This window comes from Nyctereutes procyonoides, unplaced genomic scaffold (assembly GCF_905146905.1).
Source record: "Nyctereutes procyonoides isolate TBG_1078 unplaced genomic scaffold, NYPRO_anot_genome, whole genome shotgun sequence".
Lineage (NCBI taxonomy): Eukaryota > Metazoa > Chordata > Mammalia > Carnivora > Canidae > Nyctereutes > Nyctereutes procyonoides.
In genome coordinates, this window is record NW_026575042.1 from 28,870,242 (window position 1) to 28,893,422 (window position 23,181).

At 48.5% G+C, this 23,181-nt stretch overlaps 2 protein-coding genes across 4 annotated transcripts in view; both read left to right on the plus strand.

Annotated features, from left to right (window-relative positions):
* The window catches only part of NEK11 (NIMA related kinase 11), a 236,405-nt gene extending 233,016 nt beyond the window's left edge, over positions 1-3,389 (plus strand). For all 3 annotated transcript variants that reach the window (XM_055321436.1, XM_055321435.1, XM_055321437.1), the window contains one exon: positions 2,553-3,389. In XM_055321436.1, the coding sequence (XP_055177411.1) occupies positions 2,553-2,823 (271 nt within the window). In that variant the 3' untranslated portion in view covers positions 2,824-3,389. The remainder of the gene's footprint in view (positions 1-2,552) is intronic.
* A 12,374-nt stretch (positions 3,390-15,763) lies between these two features.
* Positions 15,764-18,782, plus strand: NUDT16 (nudix hydrolase 16). Its single transcript, XM_055321236.1, has 3 exons — positions 15,764-16,016; positions 16,513-16,782; positions 17,520-18,782. Exons 1-3 carry the CDS (start codon positions 15,879-15,881, stop codon positions 17,697-17,699), a joined length of 588 nt encoding a protein of 195 aa, XP_055177211.1. The 5' UTR covers positions 15,764-15,878; the 3' UTR covers positions 17,700-18,782.
* Positions 18,783-23,181: the final 4,399 nt, after the last annotated feature.

Below are 23,181 nucleotides of genomic sequence, written 5' to 3' on the forward strand. Positions count from 1 at the left end.
TGCAAGTTAGTGATTATAATAATGGACCATGAAACATAATGAAGGAAAAGTGGGAAGTGAGGACATGAGGACACATGGTGACAGGCCAAAGGATTGCAAGGTAACCATGAAGTAGAAGAATAGCTGGAGTAACTGTGGCGAAGAATATAAAGGAATGGTTGAGGAGTGTAAGGCTTGATATCAATTTGTGGTTATTGGTGCTGAGGAGGTCAAGGGTATGACCCCGGGAGCGGGGAACTTTTAGGAGGGTAAATAAGATGATCATTGGATATGAGACGGTCCAAAGTCAGAGACACCAAGAATGCTGATGCCACGAGAATGATAACAGGAGTAAGGTGTGGGAGAAAGAGCACGCGAGTTACCGAAGTCAACCGTGAGTTGGGGAGTGACAGCGTTTGCTAAATGTTAGCAAAAGCAAAGCTTGGGTTTCTGGAGGTAACTGAGGTGACGAGGGATGTGAGGCACCCTGAGATCGGTCCTGATCATCTCCAGGCAGAAGGTGGGAAATCTGTTCGAGCTGGACACCCTGGGGCCCTCAGGCTGCCGATCTCCCCAGCACAGGACCTGTGTTTGAGTTTAAGCTCCAACAGCCACTAGCTGTGTGAGTTTGCGAAAGTCAACCTACTTATTCTCATCCATCAAGTAGAGATAAATGTTCAATGACTTGCCTCGTTCACAAGGATCATTTGAGATAATGAATGTAAAAGGATTTCGTAAGCTCTGAAGTACCATTAAAAAGTGAGTTAAAATTTAAAATATCCATCTTAACATTATAATTTCTAGCCTCTAAACTAGAGCAAGATAAATTACTTGCTCTTCTTTTTGTCTGCCACAATACCTAACCTGGATGCTTGTGTTCTAGAGATTGCAATGTTGAATGGTACTGAACAGAAAAGCTTATAAAATGAATTAGAGCCTGTGATTAATGCCTTCAGTGTTATTGTCAGCATTACCGTCAGCACCGTCTAGCAGTAATGCTTTAAAAATTCTGAAGGAAAAAAAAAAAGAAAAACTGATTTTTCTTCTCAGCAAATCCACTGAAGTGAAGAATAAAGAAGCATTTTTTAAGGCTAAAGTCCTAAAAATATTTATGCATTTTGACCCAACAATTCCATTCTCACAAACTTTTAAAATCTTTTAATTCAGTTCAACATGTATACAGAAAAGTACAAAAGTCACAGACGCACATATGGCTTTTCACAGAGGGAACACACTCAGGTAATTGGCCTCACTCATAGAAATTGGAAGCCAGAAAATATTCCCCTGGATGAAAAAGCTGTGTGCCTGAGGACACTTGCTCAGTGTTATAGCAAAAAGAATGCTAAATGTTAGGTGGAGGAATGACACGGTCAGTGCTGGCACATAAATTCAGTGGAACAGCATGGAGGAGGCATTAAAAATGACAGTTTTGAACTGGAGAAGGAAATTCACCGAACTCGAATGCCCTGGAGTCAGGCGGCAGGTGGACTCCAAGAAGCAGCCTGCTCTAAAATGATGTGAGGGGGCAGCCCGGGTGGCTCAGTGGTTTGGTGCCGCCTTCAGTCCAGGGTGTGATCCTGGAGACCTGGGATCGAGTCCCACGTTGGGCTCCCTGCATGGAGCCTGCTTCTCCCTCTGCCTGTGTCTCTGCCTCTCTCTGTGTGTCTCTCATGAATAAATAAATAAAATCTTAAAAAAAAAAATGATGTGAGGAAGGTGGACGCGGGGCAGTAAAGAGATGCAGAGCAGGGAGTGGGGGCCGCACCGACCTCCACATTAAAATGCTAAAGACAGTCAAGCACTGGGGCGCCTGGGTGGCTCAGTCAGGTAAGCATCCAACTATCGGTGTGGGTGGTTTGAGCGCAGGTCCTGATCTCAGGGTCCTGGGTGGAGCCCCACATTGGGCTCTGGGCTCAGCAGGGAGTCTGCTTAAAGAGCTGTTGTAAAGGTGAAGGGCGCAGGAGAGCACATCCCCTTCCCTGGCCTCTTCTTCCTCCTTGTTACTTCAGTGTCCTCATTAACCTGATTTCTGACTTCGTATCCCACTCTTCTTTCCCCCCTTGTTCTCCAGACTCCAGCCACACTAGCCTTCTTGATATTTCTCCAACATGTTTTAGCCTTGGGACCCCCTGGCGTTGGCCTCAAAGCACACCTCTCAGGGGACTGTCCAGCCCCTCACCTGTCTCTCTCTCTCTCTCTCTCTCTCTCTCTCCCTCCCTCGCTCCCTCCCGGATTTACTGTTCTCCATTGCACATAGCACTGCCTGACATTTTATTGTCTGTGTATTTTTTAAGTTATGTTTATTCTCTACCCTAGAAGGCAAGCTCTATGAAGGCAGGAACTGACTTAACTTGTTTAATGCTCTGTTCCCAGTCCCCAGAAGGCACCTGGCGCATAATCTACTTTCAGGAAGTATTAAATACTGTTGAGTTTTCAAGGTAGAGCCATTGCGTCTTATTTTTCCCCTAAATCTCAAAGGTACAATGTTTGTGTAATAAATGATTTAAAAAGACATTTCTGTGGCGACCCAAATGTGTAAAACTCCTCTTTGTCTCCTCTAACTTGTGTGGCAGGTCAGCCATGCAGAAGCTGGGAGCAGAGGTATTTGAGAAGGTCTACAACTACCTCAAGAGAGCAAGGCGCCAGAAGGCCAGCGAAGCCGAGATCCGGGCAGCTCTAGAAACAGTGGTGCCTCACGCCAGTGACTGTTTTGAGGTTGACCAGCTCCTGTACTTCGAGGAGCAGTTGCTGATCACAGTGGGTCGAGGGCCCACACTCCAGAACCCTCACCAACATCTGTCAAAAGCAAACACGTTCAAAGGGACGAGTCCATTCAACACATAAGCTGGACTGTATTATGGGAAATGAGTGCATGGCTGGAGCTCCCATCTTCACTTTCGATTCCTTGTCAAGAGGAGTGAGTCTTGTAGAGGGTAGTAAACCTGTCTGCCTCTCCTCTGAGTCCTGGGCCAGTCAGTGCTCTATCCTCTGAGGAAAGCTTATGGACCAAGTGTGGCTTCCTGAAAATCCAAGCCCCCAGGGCTTCCACAGGGTTGGCTGAAGTACCTCCACAAGGTACTTCTCCTTGAACATCCACGTAGATGGCCTGGAAGAAGCCATCTACCATTTACTATTTCCACTTGGAGGACAGACTCGGTGCCTGCCTGCCTCGGGTCCCTCCCTGTGCTCTGTGGCCAGCCTGCCCCCGAAGGTCGCTGAGCACTGAGCTGCTGACCAGGCGCCACAAATATTTGTCTCAAGTGAACTGGTTTGGGCCCACTTTTGCCCTTCCCCGGCTAGCAAGCAAGATGTGCGTATATTTAAGGACTGGGACTTAAAAAAATCCAGAAAGATGTTCTCTTCTGTGATTTATTCTCCAAGTTTATCCATGGAATATTGAAGACTTTTGTTCTTAATAAATATATTTTCCCTGCTTACAGAATAAATCACCTGTTTTATCTGTTTCTTATCTAGAAGTATGTTGAGCAATGTAACGAACGCACTTATGTAATAATTATTACTGGAGCTGCTAACATTTTATTTATTTGGTGCCAGTTATGTGCCACTACTGGGTTCGGTGCTTATGACTCTAAGGGCCTCATGTCACTGGATCTTTTCACGGATAAAGGAGAGGGAGAGGAGAAATTACCCCCATCCTTTACCGAACCTGCTTATTTACTCAGTAGCAGAGCTGAGGTGAGATGTCACCCCACGTCTGGCTGATTCTAGCATCTGTGCTCTTAACCACTCTGCATGTGGCTTTGCAACCAAGAGGCTATGGCACACTTGCTCGAGGAGCTCCTTAAACGTACACGGGTTTAAACATACTGTTATCCTGACACTCATTAAAACGATGGAGAAGAATTTACTCAGGACTATTAACATAGGGGAGACAGATGGGGCTCAGTGCCAAATACAGCACAGAAAGCTGGAGATTTATTTATTTATTTTTTATTTTTTAAAGATTTTATTTATTTATTCTTGAGAGACAGAGAGAGAGAGGCAGAGACACAGGCAGAGGGAGAAGCAGGCTCCATGCAGGGAGCCGGACGTGGGACTCGATCCTGGGTCTCCAGGATGAGGCCCTGGGCCGAAGGCGGCGCTAAACCGCTGAGCCACCTGGGCTGCCCCAGAAAGTTGGAGATTTATAACCGGGGGTGGGATGAGGCACATCAGGGCTCAGGGGATATTCAGTTACAAAGAGAAGACATCCAGGGTAGAAGAGATGGTCGCCAAACTGACGCACGGAGGATATCGAGTTCAGCATTCTGCCTTCGGCTAACGATTGAGGGCACTGAGGCCAGCGGCCTGTTGCCTTACGATCTGTTATGGCCGGTGCTATGGCCCCGGCACAGTGCAGTGCCTTTTAGACTAGAATTTCTTAAATTTGAGCATCTGGATCACCGGGACAGCTTGTGAAAACAGATTCGGGACCCATCCCCAGCATTTCTGATCCAGTAGATCTGAGTGGAGACTGAGACTTTGTGTTAACTACAAGCTCCCAGGGCATGCTGATGGTCCTGGGGTGAGAACCACCCTGAGACCACTGTTTGAGGACCCTCTTCCTGTTGCCTCTCCTCCCTGTATTTGGAGCGGTGCTTTGGTCTGCTGTGTGTGTGTGTGTGGTGGTGGTGGTGGTGGTGATGGTGGTGGTGGTACTGATTCATCTCACTGAAATCTCTGAAGGTGGTGTGAGGACCAGGAAAGAAGGGCCCTAAGGCTTCAGGTGCCTCCCAGTGAATGCTCTGATTGGCAGGAAGAAGGTCAAAGTGTGACTACGTTGGCTGCAGGGAATTTGATGGGATCAGTCCAAGGATGAGGGAGCATGGTCCCTGTGCTCTATGTCTCATTCCCACTTCTGCAACCAAAGGAGCCACGGGAACCCACACCCTCTGCCGTGCTCGAGAGCTTGTGAACATCACTGTTGTGTGTTCTCTCAACACCTTTACACCACGGAGAGGTGTGGAGGCCAGCACAGATCTTCACTCTGCCTCTTCCCAAAGCTAATGATGCCCCCCACCGCATGCTGGGCAGTTGTCCCTGGCTGGCCCGTGACAGTCATCTTGCTCACCTCACAGCTCCTGTGTCTGGGGCAGGAAAAGCAGGCCTCAAATAGGCTCTTTCCTGGGGGTGGAATCTGAGACCTTGCAGAATTCTGAACTTGAGCATATCGTTCAAGGCCAGATCCAGAAGCTGTGCCGGCTACTAGGGTAGAACACTGAAGGAAACCCAGGACATTTCCATCATGCTGGCAGGTAAGAGACCTCACACCCAGGAAGAGTGCCCCCAAGCTCCCGTATCCTTTTATGACCAAACAGATTTCAGACGGATCTGGAGGAGGGGGATAGTAGCAGCGAGTTATAAAAGTTCCAAAGTTCCTTACAATGATTTTCAAAACATTCGAACAGAATGCTTGTGAGAGTTGCTGGGTCAGAGTAAGAAATAGCTAGATTTTAAACAGCGTCTACTCTCCTTCACAAACAGATGAATGTGCCCGAGAACAATACCCTGGCTTTAAGAACAGGTTGCTAAGGTCATTTCCTCTCCCCATTAGGCTCCCTGTGGCTGGGGCCAATTGAACTGACAAAAACAAACAAACAGGATTAACAGGAGAAAAAAGCATACAAACTTTATTTGATATTAATATTTTTTACATGGCATAGGGGCTCTCTAGAAAGAAGTGACAACCCCAAAGAAACAAGTAGGCCTGAGAGCTTATATACCATTTTGACAAAAGTGATAAATTTGTGGAGAAGTGATAAGACAGAGGATGGAGATTTAAGCTCTAAGGGAAGTAAATTGTGGGACAGTGACTAGGATCTATATGGGGGGAACTAATGGAAAATGGGGGTTATTTTAGTACGTTTGTTGACACCCCATTTTCAAAGATAAGAATATGCTTTCCTGGGGCACTTTTCTTGTGGGAAATTTATGCTTTCAGGTAGAAAGGGGGAAAGCAGAGCTCTTCCTTACATCTACCATTTCTCACTCGCTTTCATCTTCAAATAATCCTTATGCCAAATGGCTTATTTTGGGGTGCTAGATCCTGATCCTCCATGATGCTTAGAAAGATAGGTATAGGCTGAAAACATCTTATCCTCCTGAGATTTGTGCTGTACATCATACCAGGCTTTCAAAAAAAGGGAAAGGCAGGGGGAAGTGCCATCTTGGATCATGGCCCCATGCCTTACAAAAGAAACTCCTTTTAGATCCACCTTCCATTTGGCTCACTGGGAGTGAGGGTAGTGGTGCCAGATTGAAGGCAACTGGAAGAAAATCACTTTTTATTATTACTAGTGGGCAAGTACTTTCTCCTTCAGCCAGACTCAGTCTGGCTTTGGGGCGACTCCAGGGTTGGTATTAATCACTAAGCAAACTGTGAGACGGTGGGTGGGAACTGGCTGGGGGATTAAGGAAGTCAGAAGGTGCTGTTATGAAACCCTCACAGGGTCCAAAGGGACTCCTCTGGCTTGCCGCTTTGTAAAATATATATATCTCCTTCATAAACACCAATTGACCTTTCTGCTTTCTATTTATGCAGAGGAAATGCCATCAGCTATTTTGGATGATGCAGAGATAAGGCACACACAGGAGAGTGACAGCAGTTAATTATTTAATGTATTTGGGGCTGAGGCTGCAGTGAAAGCTCTAGGTCTATTATAAAGTCCGGCCATCACAGTGGGCTCAGGATGAAGGAGGCTGACAAATCAAACAGTAGCTCCAGGGGCAAAACACCCCACTCCTCTCTCAAGATGATGGGATCACTAACTAATGTGTCAGGAGATCGGGCCAGGCCACTGAGATGATAAAGAAGCAAAAAATGAATAAATGAGGCAGAGGAAGGGGTGGGGGGGGGGGCAGGAGAGGGGGCAGGCTGGGACACACAGTAAAGTGTTTTAAACTTCTGCAGGGGCATCTGGGGGGCTTGATTGGTTAAGCTTCTGACTCCTGATTTCAGCTCAGGTCATGATCTCACGTAGTGAGAGAGAGCCTCGTGTAGGGCTCTGCACTCTGGGCAGGGTCTGCTTGTCTCTCTCTCTCTCTCTCTCTCTCTAATTAATTAATTAATTAAATGCTTCTGCTGCAATCTGCATAAGGAAAAAAACACAACTTCACACCAGGTAACTTGCATGCTACACTCACTCTTGCCATTTACTATGTGACCTAGAGCAAGTCGTTTTCTCTGAGTCTCCGCCTGCCTACATCTGAGGCTGCTGTGAAGAACAGGGAAGGGAAGGTAATAGGCTCCATCACATGAAATTGGCAGTGGGGTTCAGCGTAATGTGTGGAAATGCTTTCAATCTGGAAGATGCCCTTAATTTTGGAGGAGGACTCATTAGCTTTGATCGTCAGGCTGCCTGATAGCCCATGGTTGGGAGATTCATCCCTGAAGCCTTCCTTAGGCTTCTAAGATTCAACTACTACCACGCAATCATACCCCAAGAGTAAACATTTTTAGCCATTTTCAGCCAGCTCTTGACTAGAAGTTAGCTGACAGTGGTCTAATAGCTTAGTAGGGCCATGGAGAAGGCAGCTCTGGAAAGGCAAGCAAGGGGACTCTAAGGCCAGCTCTGAGTCCTCACAATGCCTCAACACACCTCACATTTCATGATCCTGCCCATGTGACCCCCAGAGCAAGCAGTGTCACCAGTGCCCTTAGGAAACTCAGTTATTCCCTAATTTCAGAAGGAAAATCAGAAATCTGCTCCAACAAATATGCCACAATAAAATAATAAAATATGATATAATACATTCATTAGGAATACCAAAGCCATTGGCATTTATGGAGAACTGGAATCTTCAAGAAGAGTATTTTCAAAGTAGACTTGTAGGGTTAGATTAGGAGACAATCTTTGAACAGCTAGAAATTTTTTTCTTTCAGAAATATTATGACTGTTTCTTGCTCTGAGAGATTGAATTTTGGGTTCCAATTTACCCCTCTCTGGACCCCTGACTAGTCCTTTATGACTTCATGGGTCTTCTCACCGAGGGAGTAGATTTCCCTTGACTCTGAGTCGGGCCACAGAACTTGTTTTGGCTGAGTGATCATGCAGGAGCAGGAAACTTGCAGGCGCACTAGATTTTGTTCTCTTGCGCCTCTGCCCTCACCTGCCAGCCCGCCTGTCACAAGTGGAGGATGAGAGATGGGGAGCTGCACCACCCCCAGCCAACCTGCAGACGATGGTTGAATAAAGCAGAACTGCTCCAGGCCATCTGCAAACTCTTGAGCCAGGAGCAAATGTTCATCGCTGTATGCTCCTCAAGTTTTGTGCTTATTATGCTGCGTCACTATGGTAGTGAGCTAACCCATATACCTGACATCACTCTCTACCATTTCTCTTAACACTTTTTGTCATGTCCTCGGGGCTTCCTTTTTTTTTTTTTTTTTTTTTTTTGGCATTTGGATTTTTATAAATTTGGAGAAAAGTTTACTTCTAATGAAATGATTCAATGGTTTCTCAGAAAAAAAGTGTGGATCCTCTTTTTCAAAATAGTGAACCATGAACTCTGTCCTTCCTGGTTTTCAGCATGTTTCCAGACACTGCTGCACAGGAGCATGGAGCCTACCAAGACCACCTCATCTGCAGGTATGGTCTAATTCTTCTTTGGATTTTACTTCAACATGTATTGAGTTCCCATCCTGTACCAGGCATGTAGGCACACGATTTTGAATAAGCATCCAACAGGCAATGATTGGGAACAGCCGAAATGTCAACAGATGAATGGATAAAGGAAATGTGACATATTTATGTATATACACAATGGAGTATTAGTCAGCCTTAAAAAAGGAAGGAAATCCTGCCATTTTCTACAACATGGGTGAACCTGGAGGACATTATGTCAAGTGAAATAAGCCAGACACAGAAAGATAACCGCAGGGTCTCACTTCTCTGTGGAATCTAAAAATGTCAAGCTCATAAAAGCAGAGAGCAGAACAGTGGTTGCCAGGGCTGGGGTTGGGTTGTTAGATGCTGGTCAAAGGTTACAATGTTTCAGTATTATAATTATATAGAACAATTATATTCTATATAATCATATAGAACAATTAAGTTCTGGAGATCTAATGTACAGCAAGATGACTAATTAGAATACTGCATTACTCTCCGCTTGAAATCTGCTAAGAAAGTAGATCTTAAGTGTGTTTTTTTTTTAAGTGTTCTTACCACACAGAAAAGAATGAAAATGGTCACAATGTGAAGTGATAGATATGTTAATTAGGTTGATTATGGTAATCATTTCACAATGTATATCAAAACATCACCTTGGGGCACCTGAGTGGCTCAGTGGGTTAAGCCTCTGCCGTGGGCTCAGGTCATGATCCCCAGGTCCAGGAATCCAGCCCTGCATGTGGCTCCTTGCTCAGCGGGAGCACGGAGCTTTCCCTCTCCCTATGTATCCCCACTCATGTGCTCTCTCTCACTCTCAAATAGATAAATAAAATCTTAAAAAAAAATCACTTTGTGCACCTTAAAAAAATTTATATATATATATAAATACAGTCAATTATCCTTCAATAAAGCAGCGAAAATTTCATCAGGCACTTAAGAGGGAGGAAAGATCTCACAGGCCTCAAGAACACAAACATGGAGGACATAGCATGTAGGTTCTGGGTGTCTGAAATCTGTTTGTGCTGGTGGTCCATAAAGTGTGAGGATGATTACATCAGGTTTGAGAGGAAGGTGTAGCAGGCAGCCTCCTAGATGGCCCTGAATGATCCTCACGTCTGGTATTCTTGTTTGTACATTGCAACAGGGTGGCCTGTGTGACCAATAAAATACCGTAGAAATGGTGGTGTCTCACTTCTGTGACTAGGCCACAAGACATGGATTCCATCTTGCTTTCTCTTGGATCACTCACTCTGAAGGAAGCGGGCCACCATGTCTCGAGGACACCCACGCAACTTTGTGGAGACATCTATCTGGCGTAAAATTGAGGCTTCTGCCAATAGCCAGCACCAAGTTGAGCCACCTGGGAAGCAAATTCTCCAGCCCTAGGCAAGCCGTCATTTGACTGCAGCCCTTGCTGAGGTTTTGACTAAAAGCATCACAAGAAACCCTGAACCAGAACCATCCAGCTATCAGTGACCCATGGACGCTGAAGGAGTAAGTGTTCACTGTTGTGTTAAATCTCTCCATTTCACAATATGATGCAGTAATAGATCACTAATAGAGCAAAGCTCAGATTTGGGCCGTTGAGTTTGTCTGCTGTATTCTGTAGCCAGGGGCAGCCCCCTAAAGAGGTATCAGCAAAGCGTGGCTTTTGGCTGTGTCATGGAACTGTGTGGAGGGCAGGTTTGAATGGGGTGAGGCTGGAGGCAGGACAAGGAGGCATTTAGCTGGGGTCCAGGTGAGAAAAGGTGAAGTCAGGGCCTTGGGAGACAACGCGAGGGAACCAGGAGAACTGAGGACTGACTGGGGGGTGTCTGTGAGGACTCCTAGGCTCCTAGCATGGGTGACTGGGCCATTCACAGAACCGGGGATGCAGGAGATGCAGGGGGAGTGGGGGAAGAAACACCGAGTCCATTCCTCGGTGTGTTGAGTGTTCGGGGTGCTTGTGGGGTATTCAGGTGAAGAGGTCCAGGCATGAAGCTGGAGGTGTCTGTAAAGTTCTTATAATCAATGGATCCACCTAATGAACTCCAGACAACACAGCAGTGGGTATTTTAATGCTGGACCTGCAAACAACTAGAGTAGGGCTGCCTTCTGTAGAATGCCACCTCCTTTAAGGCTGCTGGATTTGATTTCAGATATGTGAGTGCCCCCCAATAATAATCACAGCATCTAGCCCTTTCAGTAAGCCCTATTAGTAACCCCAACTGGCTTAGCTGACAGCTCTCTGCTGGTGCCATCTCCTCCCCACTCCTCCATTGTATATCCTTCAAAGTGAGTGGTTCCTCATCTTGGCTCTGCTTTTGAAACATCTGGAAAATTTTATGAAGATTAAGTGGAATAATTTAAAATTTCCTGGTAGATGGTAGATGTTGGTTGCAGTCTTCTTTCTGCCTGAAAAGTGAGACTAGACCCTTACCTTTTTCTCCCTCTCCTGGACCAAAAGGATTCTGTTGGTGAAAGGGTTTTGTGAAATGCAAAGCTTTATTCAAATGTAAATTATAACCTTTACCTTCAGGAGAAGTCAAAGATCTTTTTATTTTTAACTTTTACTATAGAAAACATCAAACTGTATAAAAGTAAAGAGAATAATATAATAAGCCCTTATTATGGAACATCACTCAATTTCAGAAATAATTCACAGCCAATCCTATTTTATTTCTATTCTCACCTACTAGCGCCTCACTGGATTGTTTTTATCATAAATTTATAAATATTGCAGCATGTATCTCTGAAAGATAATCTTTTTAAAGCAGTAATACTATTATCACGCTTAAAAATGATCAGTAATTGCTATCAAATATTCAGTCAATATTCACATTTCCTTACTTTTTGTTTCTTCAAATGAGGGTCCAAATGAAGCTCAATTGCTTCAACTGATAGGTCTCCTCAAACTCTTTTTATGTATAGAATCTACCTCCATCTCTTTTTTCCCCTTGTAATTCACTTATTGAGGAAACCAGGTCATTGGTCTTGTAGAGTTTCTTTCAGTCTAGATTTCACTGGTGGCATCCTCCTCATTTAAAAAAAAATAAACTTAATTTTTAAAAAAGATTTATTTATTTGAGAGAGAGAAAGCAGGGTGAGAGGCAGAGAGAAAGCATCCCAAATAGACTCCCCACTCAGTGCAGAGCCTGACAACAACAGGGCTCAATCTCAGGACCCTGGGATCATGACCTGAGCCGAAACAAGAGTTCGATGCTCACCTGATTGGGCCATCCAAGCGCCCTTCAGCTTTATTTTTTGTAGCAGTTTTAGATTTACAGAAAAAGTTGTGAAGATAGTACAGAGAGTTCCCACATAATTCCCCCAGTTTCCCTATTATTAATATCTTACATTAGCATGGTGTGTTTGTTACAATAATTGACCGATATCCATACATTATTATTAATCAAAGTCCATACTTTAGATTTTACCTTAGCTTTTATCTAACGTCCTTTTTTTTTTTTATTTTTTTTTTTTTATTTACTTATGATAGTCACAGAGAGAGAGAGAGAGAGAGAGAGAGAGGCAGAGACACAGGCAGAGGGAGAAGCAGGCTCCATGCACCGGGAGCCCGATGTGGGATTCGATCCCGGGTCTCCAGGATCCTGCCCTGGGCCAAAGGCAGGTGCCAAACCGCTGCGCCACCCAGGAATCCCCTCTAACATCCTTTTTCTGATCCAGAATCCTATTTGGAGACCACATTATTAAATTTAGTCATCAGGAATCCTTAAGGTATGCTTTGTTGAGACAGTTTCTCAGACTTTACTCATAATCAATGACCTGAACAGTTCTGAGGTGTGGTGGTCAGGTATTTTGTAGAATGTCCCTCCAGTGGGGTTTAATGCTTTTCTCATGATTAGACCAGGGTTATGTCATTTTGGGAGGAAGACAAGTAACATGAAGTACCATATGCCTCACATCCTATCAAGGGTGCATACTGTCAACATGATTTATTACTGTTGATGTTGACCTTGACTCACCTGGCTAGACTAATGTTTGTCAGGTTCCTCCTCAAAGTCACAAAATTGCTTCCCCCACTCCTTTCCACACTGTCCTCTTTGGAAGGAAGTCATTATTTACAGCACACACTTAAGGAGTGGTCAGTTGTGGGACACTTGGGTGGCTCAGTGGTGAGTATTTGCCTTCAGCTCAGGTTGTAATACCGGGGATCATGGAATCGAGTCCTGCATCAGGCTCCCCACAGAGAGTCTGCTTCTCTCTCTGCCTATGTCTCTCGTGAATAAATAAAGGAGTGATCGGTTGTGCTCCACCTCCTGAAGGACACAGTATATGTCTAAATCATTTCAATTCTTCTGCCTGGGGAGATCTCTTTCTGCTCATTTATTTGCTTCATTATTTTTTAAAGTAAGCTTGGGGCTTGAACTCAAACAACCTCCAGGTGTGCTACTGACTAAGCCAGCCAGGTGCCTCTACTTGCACATTATTTATGTCAGAATGGATTGGCAGATATTTACTTTATACTATGGGTTATAATCCAATACTACTTTATTGTGGCCAGCCACTGAGAACTCTTTCAGTTGGTTCTTAAGTCCCTGTCCCTTTGATATACTCCTGTCAATATGGGTTTTCTTTTTCCATTTAAAAAAAAAAAAAAAGGGATCCCTGGGTGGCGCAGTGGTTTGGCGCCTGCCTTTGGCCCAGGGCAGGATCCTGGAGACCCGGGATCGAATCCCACATCGGGCTCCCGGTGCATGGAGCCTGCTTCTCCCTCTGCCTGTGTCTCTGCCTCTCTCTCTCTCTGTGACTATCATAAATAAATAAAAATTTAAAAAAAAAAAGATTTCTCACATCACAAGATGCTCCAGGTTTATCATGTACCCATTAGGTATATTTCTTGTCCCAGGGATTGAATCAGCCATTTCTCCAAGGAGTCCTGTTCCTTTTATTAGAAAATGGTATTGGAAATCAAGCTCTGGGTACTGGGTATGCTTTTTGCTACTGGGGTATGACTGCTTCTACCCCCTCACAGGTGACTGAGGAAATTTGTGGACACTAACCCTTGTATATACACATACCTATAACTATTTCTATATGTAACCATCTGTATCTAAGTTAATCTAAACACAAATTTATACTGATGTCTCCAGCTCTAATCCACTACCACATGGATCATTTTAGCTTCTTCCTGATATTTAAAAGATGTTCTTTTGTATTTCCTATAGAATTGTAGTTAGATCCAGATTCAAGTTCAGGTCATGACAAGAATATTTCATAGTAGGTGGTGTGTTCTTCCGTCATGAGGTACACAATATCTGATTTTCTTTTAGTGATGTTAGCAGTCATTGGTGGACATTTCCTATGATCTATTACTTAAAGTCTAAAAAATAGTAAAATTATGATCGGCTATATCTTTTCTTCTTTGATTAGCTGGAATACCCTATATGAACTTCCCCTCATTAACTATTTGGGAGCCCTGACATACAGCCCATAAAAAAAAAAAAAAGAGACAAGATAAATGCTGAATGCTGAATCCTTTTCTTCCTCCTCCTCATCATTTTAGGATTCAAATTGTATTTATTGAATCAACGGATTGATTATCTCAGAGACTCCCAAAATTTCTCAGCTCTCTGTAACTTAAGGTGTCAGTAAATTTTCCATGGCCTCCTTAAGCCAAAGAAATAGCTATCGATATCATTTACTAATTAGTTAGGTCCAAGTATCTTAAGTGTTTATGTTCTCACAACATGGCACCTGCTTGTCGCCACCTACCATCTCAAAACCTCATTCCCTGTTACACACAGATTTTCATCCCACTGCAAAAAAAAAAAAAAAAAAAAAACTAGCTTCACAAAGATAGGACGTCAGCAGAAAGGATGCAGCCAATCTAATGTTGAATCTAATCACTGAATCGAAGCTAGTAATGTTCCTGATGTCTGAAAGAGACTGCTAAGTTTCTGGGGAAATTTAAAGTATCTCTCCGTGCCCCTGTAAGTTGTCAGGATGCACTGGCTAGGACCCTCAGAATTCATTTAAAATAAATAAAAAGGTGGGGATCCCTGGGTGGCTCAGCAGTTTAGCACCTGCCTTTGGCCCAGGGCGCGATCCTGGAGTCCCAGGATCAAGTCCCACGTCGGGCTCCCTGCATGGAGCCTGCTTCTCCCTCCTCCTGGGTCTCTGCCTCTCTCTCTCTCTCTGTCTACCATAAATAAATAAATAAATCTTAAAAAAATTAAAATAAAATAAATAAAAAGGTATTTGTTAAAATTTTAGATTTCAAAATTTTTCTTTTATTTCTTTTTTAGTATTGAAGTATAGTGGACAATGTTGTATTAGCTTCAGGTGTACAGCACCGTGATTTGACAGGTCTATGCACACGTCGGTGCTCCCCACGGTGCGCGTGGTCACCATGTGTCATCGCCCACGTCATTAGACCACCATCACCTCCATCCCCTGCGCTGTACTTTTCACCTCCAGGATTCATTTTATAACTGGAAGTTGGCACCTCTTCGTTCTCTTCACCTATTTCTCCTATTCCCTCACCTCTTCCTCTTCCTTATTATTCAAATGAGTTCGTTCTTCAGCATCTTCCAAGGCCGGCCACCGAGTCATGTCTGGGTTCTGGGTTCGAGTACCACTGTGAACCTGCAGTCGCTCTTGAGGGGCACGGCAGGGCTCAGCGATCTTCCTGCGGCCTCGGCCTCGCCTTCTGGATACTCTGCCCCGGGAGGGTGCAGTGGGGAGGGGTGCAGGCCGGCTCCCCCAGCAGAGGCGGAGAGCAGTTCCAAAAGGAGTGGCAGGCCCGGGAGCGGCGGGTGTCGGGGACTTGCACAGTCGTGCAGGCTGAAAACGCTCCGGTCTCCAAGGTCATTAGCTGGAGTCATTAGCTGTCGCCGTGGCGGCGCAGGGCTTTCCACACTGCCTTAGAGGGAGCCGAATCCGACTTTAAAAGCCTCCTCCGGCAACCTGGAAGGAAAAGCAGCCCGGAGCTCGGGGCCCACGGAGGGGGACAGCAAGTCGCCTTTGGAGCGTCCCGCCCCGCGCCCGGGGGGGGCCCGAACCTCCGCAGGCGCGGCCCCCCCGCCCCCACCCCGGGCTGCCCCCGCCCCCGCCCCGGCCTCGGCCCCGCCCGCCCCGCCCCGCCCGCCCCGCCGCGGCCACTGTGACCCAAGCGTTACTCGCCGGGTCCGCCCCGCCCCGGGCCCAACCCGGACCCCGCTCCCGGCTCCCCCCGGAGTCCCGCGGCCGCCGCCGCCGCCGCCCCGCGCCTGCAGGCCCCGCCCCGGTCGGCTGCCGCCCGGCCGCCCGCCCACTGCGCCCTCGGGACCGCGGCGGCGGCGAGGGGCCATGGCCGGGGCCCGCAAGCTGGAGCTGCAGGACGCCCTGGCGCTGGGGCCCGGCTGGCGGCACGCGTGCCACGCGCTGCTCTACGCGCCCGACCCCGGGCTGCTGTTCGGCCGCATCCCGCTGCGCTACGCCGTCCTGGTGAGACCCGCCCCCTCCCCCCCTCGCCCCTCCCCCCCCTCGCCCTCCCTTCCCCCCTCCCGCGCTCTGCCCTTCCCTCCCCGCCCCTCGCCCTCCCTTCCCCCCTCCCTCGCTCTGCCCTTCCCTCCCCGCCCCTCGCCCTCCCTTCCCCCCTCCCTCGCTCTGCCCTTCCCTCCCCGCCCCTCGCCCTGCCCCGCCCCTCGCCCTGCCCCGCCCTCCCCTCGCCCTCCCTTCCCCCCTCCCTCGCTCTGCCCTTCCCTCCCCGCCCCTCGCCCTGCCCCGCCCCGCCCTCGCCCTCCCTTCCCCCCTCCCTCGCTCTGCCCTTCCCTCCCCGCCCCTCGCCCTGCCCCGCCCCTCCCCTCGCCCTCCCTTCCCCCCTCCCTCGCTCTGCCCTTCCCGCCCCTCCCCTCGCCCTCCCTTCCCCCCTCCCTCGCTCTGCCCTCCCCTCCCCCCGCCCCTTCCTCCGCCCGGCCGACCCCGCCTCCGTCCCCCGCAGATGCAGATGCGCTTCGACGGGCGCCTCGGCTTCCCCGGCGGCCTGGTCAACTTGCAGGACGGCTCCCTGGAGGCCGGGCTGAAGCGCGAGCTGAGCGAGGAGCTGGGCGAGGCGGCGGCCCACGTGCCCCTGGAGCGCGCCGACTACCGCAGCTCGCACGCCGCGCCCGGGCCGCGGGTGGTGGCCCACTTCTACGCCAAGCGCCTGACGCTCGAGCAGCTGCTGGCGGTGGAGAAGGGCGCCCCGCGCGCCAAGGACCACGGGCTGGAGGTGGGCCCGCCCCGCGCCCCGCCCGCGCCCCGCGCCCCGCCCGCGCCCCGCCCCTGGAAGCCGGGGGCGCCGGGATCTTGGGCCCCCTGTGGTTGAGGAGCCTCAGCCAGCGCAGGCGCCCCACGGAGGCCTCACCCTTCTCCCCTTTTTGCTGGCCTCTGCAGTGGTTTTTCTAGAACACACCCATCCAACTCTCTCTTCTCCCCGTTGATTCAGCCAAGCCTTGCTCCCTAGGCCCCTGACTTCCTTGGGTAGAAGATGCGGCCAGTTACGGGGGCGGGGCGGGGGGTTGGGGAGTACTAACCACTTTGTGGTTAGGCTAGGAGAGTAGAGGAGTGGTCAGGATCATCTGGGAGGCTGATTACTGACCCCACTCCCAGAATTTCTGGTTCGGAAGGGGAAGGAGGGAAGGACCTGGGACTTTGCATCTTTCAAAAGTTCCTGAATGATGCTCATATGACTGATCTGTTGTATTTTTTGAGAACTACTGGTGCAAGGCCAAGCGTGCATCTTGGAGGCAAGAGCCGCTAAAGGTTTAGTGCTGTGGGAGGGATTAGCATTTCTGAAACTGGATAGCGTGGTCATCTGTCTGCGGAGAGCTGGGCCCACTGGGTAGAAGATCTAAGTCCTCAGGCCTGGTTCTGCTGGACTGATCAGGGATGAGACCCCTGATCTGGAAAGATCTGTCTAGGATGAGCTACCGATCTCATCGTCACCTGTCTCCCTTCCTTTCACAGGTGCTAGGCCTGGTACGGGTGCCCCTGTATACCCTGCGGGATGGTGTGGGAGGCCTGCCTGCCTTCCTGGAAAATTCCTTTATTGGAGCTGCAAAGGAGCAGCTGCTGGAAGCCCTTCAGGATTTAGAACTGGTGGAACCTGGTTCTCTTACAGCCCATAAGATCTCCCTCCCTCACTAGAGGCAGCCCTGTGTGGAGCCCTGGAACCTGAGATGAGGTCCTTGGGACAAAGGAGAGGAGGAGGGAACAGGGAATGTTTTCTCTTAAGGGCTTGATAGATGATAACAGATTAAAAGCAGTATGTGCAGTATGTCTGAAGGGAGCTCCCGTCCCCCTGCCCCCCCCCCCCAGCCCAGCAGCTCTCCACATCCAGAGCAAAAACCTGCAGCTCATCCCAGGGACCCTGGCAAATCCTCAGAGCCTGCCCCTCTCTGTCCATTTGCACACACACAGCATGGTAGCCCCCGGACATAGGAATGTCCAGCCTATACCCACGTACAAGCTGAAGCCTCCCCATAACCGCCACATGCAATTTAACCAGGAAGTGGCATGTGTGAGGTATAGCTTGTCATCAGAGCCACGTCCTTGTTAGCGAGGAGAGAGAAGCAACACGGTCGCTTTACCCCCTGAACTTGGTCGCATTCTTGCCTGGGTGTTGACAGAAGCAATATACCCCTGGAAGGTGGGTAGAGAATCCTAACCAACCTGCTGTCTTCTGAAACTGAGCAGAAGGGTGAGAAAAATGGCTTGGTCTCCTTGGATTTGAGACTTCAGGGTCCTGGCACATCTCCAAAGCTGTCATCTGGGACCCCTTAGACGGGACAAGGGAATGGACCCAGCCCTGGCCTACCTCTGTCCTCACAAAAAGAGTCTGCCAGCAAAGAGGGCTTGTAGCTGAACCTCAGAGCCCTTCGGTTTTTTCACCAAATAATCAGTATGAGGTACTGGAGATCTGGGGACGAAAGAGCCATAGGTCTTGCTCTCCACAGGGTTAAAGGGCTAAATGGCAAATTTCAGGCTTCGTGGGCCACGTGGTCTTTGTAGCATCTGCTCAGCTCTTTCATTTCAGAAGTAGCAACGAACAATACACAATGGGCATAGCCGTGTTCCGGTAAAACTTCATAAAAGGAGGCGGCCAGCCCGAGGGTGATAGTTTGCCAACGCTTGCTCTAGAACGGACGATAAGTAATCAATTTAATTATGATGCCTATTTACTTGTTTCATTTATGTCAGTGTTAAGAAGGAAATAAAAGATTGATACAGGCCTTGCCTTGATATTTTTTACTTTTTGCTAAGGTGGTCTGGAAGGGAAGGCCCTCTGTGAAGAGCATGTAAGCTGAACGACAGGGAGGAAGTACCAGGTAGGAGTGTGGGAAGAATATTCTAGATATGCTAAGTGGTAGCATGTGTTAAGGTTCTGAGGAAGAATCTTGGCAGATTATCCCACATCAAGGGTAGGGGAATTAAGCTCCATTTCTCAATTGGGGTGGCAGAGAGATAAGCAGAGAATTTGCAGTCATCTTTACCAGAGCATGGTCTAGAAATGGAAAGAGGCCAGTGTAATTAGGCTCTAGTAAGCAAGGGGAGTGGATGCTGGAGGGGTAGGCAGGAGCCAGATGGCGCAGAGCCTCACGAGGCATGGTCAGGGGCTCCGGTGTGTGCAGTGTGGCCTGGAAGGGGGTAGGAGAGGGTGTAGATGAGGGAGGCTGCCATAGTAGCTTACATGGGAGATGTGGTCCGAGCCACGGTAGCAGAAGAGGTAGAGAAGCAGATGCATTTGAGAGAGGTATTGGCGTCACTAAGTGGCACTCGGATGGATTGAGTGTGGGGTGAGGTGAGGGAAAAGAGGATTCAAGTATGACTTTTCAGTTGCGTCTTAAGTCATGCAAGTTGTGGATGAGGGAAAACGCGGGTGGGAGCGGAGAAGCTTCTACAGGGGATAGAATCAAGGTCGTTCTGGGCATGTTGAGACAAAAATTTGTGAGTCGTCTGTATAAAGAGGGTACAGCAACTTGGTAGATGAGGTCAGGCAGGGAGAGAAGGAAGAGAAGAGGGCTCAGGACGGGGCCCCGAGGAAGCCCGGGTCTCAGGGTTCAGGATGAGGAGCAGGCCACATTGAAGATGACCGGCAGTCGAGAGGAAGCTGCTTGAAGAAAGCGAACTCTGCTAAGTGCTTATGAGGTTTTGGTAAAATGAGGGCAGAACTGTCCATTGGATTTAGTAACAGGTTTTTGGTGACTTTGAGGGGAACAGTTTCAGGAAAGGGTGGGAGGGGGTGGGAGGCAGACCAGAGTTGGGTGAGTGGGTGGGTAATGGGGGACTGGATAAGGGGAGAAGTGGGTCCAAAGGGCTGTGGGGCAACGGCCCGACACCTGGAGAGGGCTGCGGGTCAGGGGCAGCGTTTCTGGTGGGAGATGGAGCGTGGGTGTGCTGGTGGCAACAATCAAAGGAGAGAGAGGCGGTGCTGTAGGGGCACAGTCCACGCAAAAAGAGGAGGGATGGAGCCTCTGATGGGAAGAGGGACAGGTCCTGCAGCATCCCAGGGCTCAGGGAGAGGAAGAGGAAGGAGAGGATGATGGAGTTGGACAATGGATTGAAATGAAGTGAGATCGATCAGCTGGATGTGGGTGGACGATGTTCCCAGAAGGTACAAAGTAGCCATTCATCATGGCATGGAAAAGCAAGTTGGTTAAAGAAATAGCAGAATTGAGCTATTGGGCAGGGTTGAGCTACAGGTCAGTTTAGGGTAGGAATCTGGGCCCTTAGATGTGGGGGGGGGGGTGAGGGGTAGGCACGCACGCGCATGTTTTCCCATGCCGGTTTCCTTGCCTCCTGGCACTTCAGTCATCAGCTTGCCTTTTTTTTTTTTTTTAAGGTTTCTTTCTTTCTCTTTCTTTCTTTCTCTTTTCTTTTCTTTTCTTTCTTTTCTTTTCTTTTCTTTCTTTTCTTTTCTTTCTTTTCTTTTCTTTTCTTTTCTTTTCTTTCTTTCTTTCTGTGAGAGAGAGCACAAGTGGGAGAGAGAATCAGTCTTTCCACTAAGCAGGTCCCCTGAGATCATGACCTGAGCAGAAGGCAGATACTTAACCGACTGAACCACCCAGGCGTCCCAGCGGCCTACTTCTTTAAATTCCTACTCAGTCTCCTTATTTGGGTAAGTCTCTCTGATGTTGAGGGGGAGCATCCATGGCCTTCATGTATCACCCCACACACACAGCCTCCCAGTCAGGGGCTCTTTTCTGAGCAAGCCACGTTAAAGATGTCCGCCCATTGTTCTGTGTCTTGAGGACATGTCACTCGCCCTGTCCCTCCAGTCCACAGGCAGGTGGAGGGTCTCGGCCGGTTTCTCTCCCTGGTTTCTCCCTCTCTCACCCATTGCTGTCCCGCTGCTGGACCGGGAGATCTGGGTATGCTTGGCCACATGGGATCTCCTTGGCCTTGTTAAACCAGTCACTGGGTGGAGAAGATGGCAGACTTCTAGCAGTCCTCACCCCCTCTGGGAACCTGAACATTTGTCTCCGGGAATCTGAGTGACCCAGGCCACCTACCCTCAAACATATTTCTGCCTTTCTCAGCAGAATCCGCTGCATGTTCACACTTCTCAGTTCTGTGCTTTTACCTGGAGTATGAGATTGCTGGTGCTGAGTTAACACTTCTGGGCCCCATGTCCCAAGCCAAAGTCCTACTCCATTATCAAGTTTCTGGCAAACCTATTAGAAGCAGAAACAGGGGCCCCTGGGTGGCTCCGTGATGGAGCGTTGCGCTTTGGCTCAGGTCGTGATCCTGGGGTCCTGGGATCAAGCCCCACGTCGGGCTCCCTGCAGAGAGCCTGCTTCTCCCTCTGCCTGTGTCTCTGTCTCTGTCTCTGTCTCCCTCTTTCTCTGTCTCTCATGAATGAATAAATATAATCTTAAAAATATAGAAGCAGAAACATTTGAGGGAAGTGTAGCTGGTCCTTCCAGTCACTCAGGTCCTGGGAGGCTGCTAAGTGAAAAAGACCAAGGCTTAGGTAGAGACATGGGCAGGGATGTTTTCTGTGAGTTTCATTTTATTGCAGAGAAAACATTTCCTTCCCATACTTTCTAGCCCCACACAAAAGGAATAGGACAAAACATTAGAGGAATAAATATTTTATCTGTGATGAAATTGTGAACGGCCTCAGAATTTGAACCAAACTAACAGACAGTGGCCTTTGACCTATACCGCAGAGGGGCAGAAGAGTAGAGGAATTTAAAACACAATTCTGGGGGGGGGGGGGATGCATAGCATGGTCAGGACAGAGGAAAAAGAGAAACATCCACTGAACTTAAGGCCACAGAAAACTCCCTGCAAGAGAAACCGTGTGGCCTCACCTCCCCTGGTCCCCTGACTGTGTATCTGATTCACCTGGAATATGGACTTTCACATTTCCTCCTGTGGTAAAGGCAGCCAGATGGAGAGTTGAAATCCCCTTGTAGGCAAAGCAACCCTGGTGGGGGGCAGGGTACGTGGAAGGACAGGACCCACAAAGGAATCTCTTCACCTAACAGACCGGAGGGAGTCCATGTGCCAGCTTTTCCCCAAAGTGTTCAGCTCACCCTGATGCAGATGGGAACCCATGTCCCAAGCCCATGTCATTCCTGCTCCCCACGGATTCTGTTTCTCTCTGTAGACATTCCCAGCTGATGCAGTGGCAAGGCTACCCCTCCTTCCACTAAGAGAGATGACCCCTGGGTGGAGTTTCCAGTAATTATAAAGAGCCCTTGGAAAAACCCCATTGAGGATGGCTATTACCCACAGCCCCAGTCCCCTATCCTGTGCAGGCCACTGAGGACAGACTAATAAATGCACAGCCCCCTCTTGCCTAGAACCAATGCCAAGGTGGCAAACAGGCAAAATCCAGGTAAAGGGGGCAGGATGAGCAGTGAGTGGCCCCATGCTTGTTTAAGGGCCAAAGAATAAAATTGCTCCTAATAAAGTAAGTAGGAAATGATAACCACGTCTGTTCAAAAAAAAAAAAAAAAAAAAAAAGGAACACTGGACGAAAATGATAAAAAGCATGCTCTGGAAGATTTATTCCAATCAACAGGAGTGGTGTTTGCTCAGGGAATGAGGAAAACGTGGACTCTGGAACGAGATGAAAGTTGAGAAGCAGCTGGCAGCACCAAAGGCACTTAAGGAGATAGCTCTCGATTAGCTTAGAATTACACTAGGACAGCGAAGAGCATCACCCACACTGGGAAAAACCTGCCACTGATGTCAAGAGCAGGCTTAAGAAAACCACCTAGAATACAGAAAGTATCAAACAAGGAGTGACCGGAGAGAACGCAGTCCGTGGAGAGGCCACACAATGGAAATCCAGAGTAGTGTTAATTGATAGAATGAAAATATTACCAGGCAGCCCATAGAACGTGCCACACCAAGAGCAAACCTAAGGTAAACTCTGGACTTTGGGTGGAATGATAAGTCATGCATGTTCATCAGTTAACAAGTTTACCGCTGGGGGTGGGGGGGTGTTGACCACGGGGGAGGCTGTGTGTGTGGTGGGTGGGGGCATGGGGGGAATTTCTGTACCTCCCTGTTAGTTGTGTTGTGAGCCTGATGCTGCTCTAAATAATTAAGCCTTAAGAATTCACAGGCAGGGATCCCTGGGTGGCACAGTGGTTTGGCGCCTGCCTTTGGCCCA

Coding starts and splice junctions, on each gene's coding strand:
- NUDT16 (XM_055321236.1), top strand. CDS start 15,879: ATGGCCGGGGCCCGCAAGCTGGAGCTGCAGGACGCCCTGGCGCTGGGG. Junction 16,017..16,512: donor CGCTGCGCTACGCCGTCCTG/GTGAGACCCGCC, acceptor CGTCCCCCGCAG/ATGCAGATGCGCTTCGACGG. Junction 16,783..17,519: donor CCAAGGACCACGGGCTGGAG/GTGGGCCCGCCC, acceptor TTCCTTTCACAG/GTGCTAGGCCTGGTACGGGT.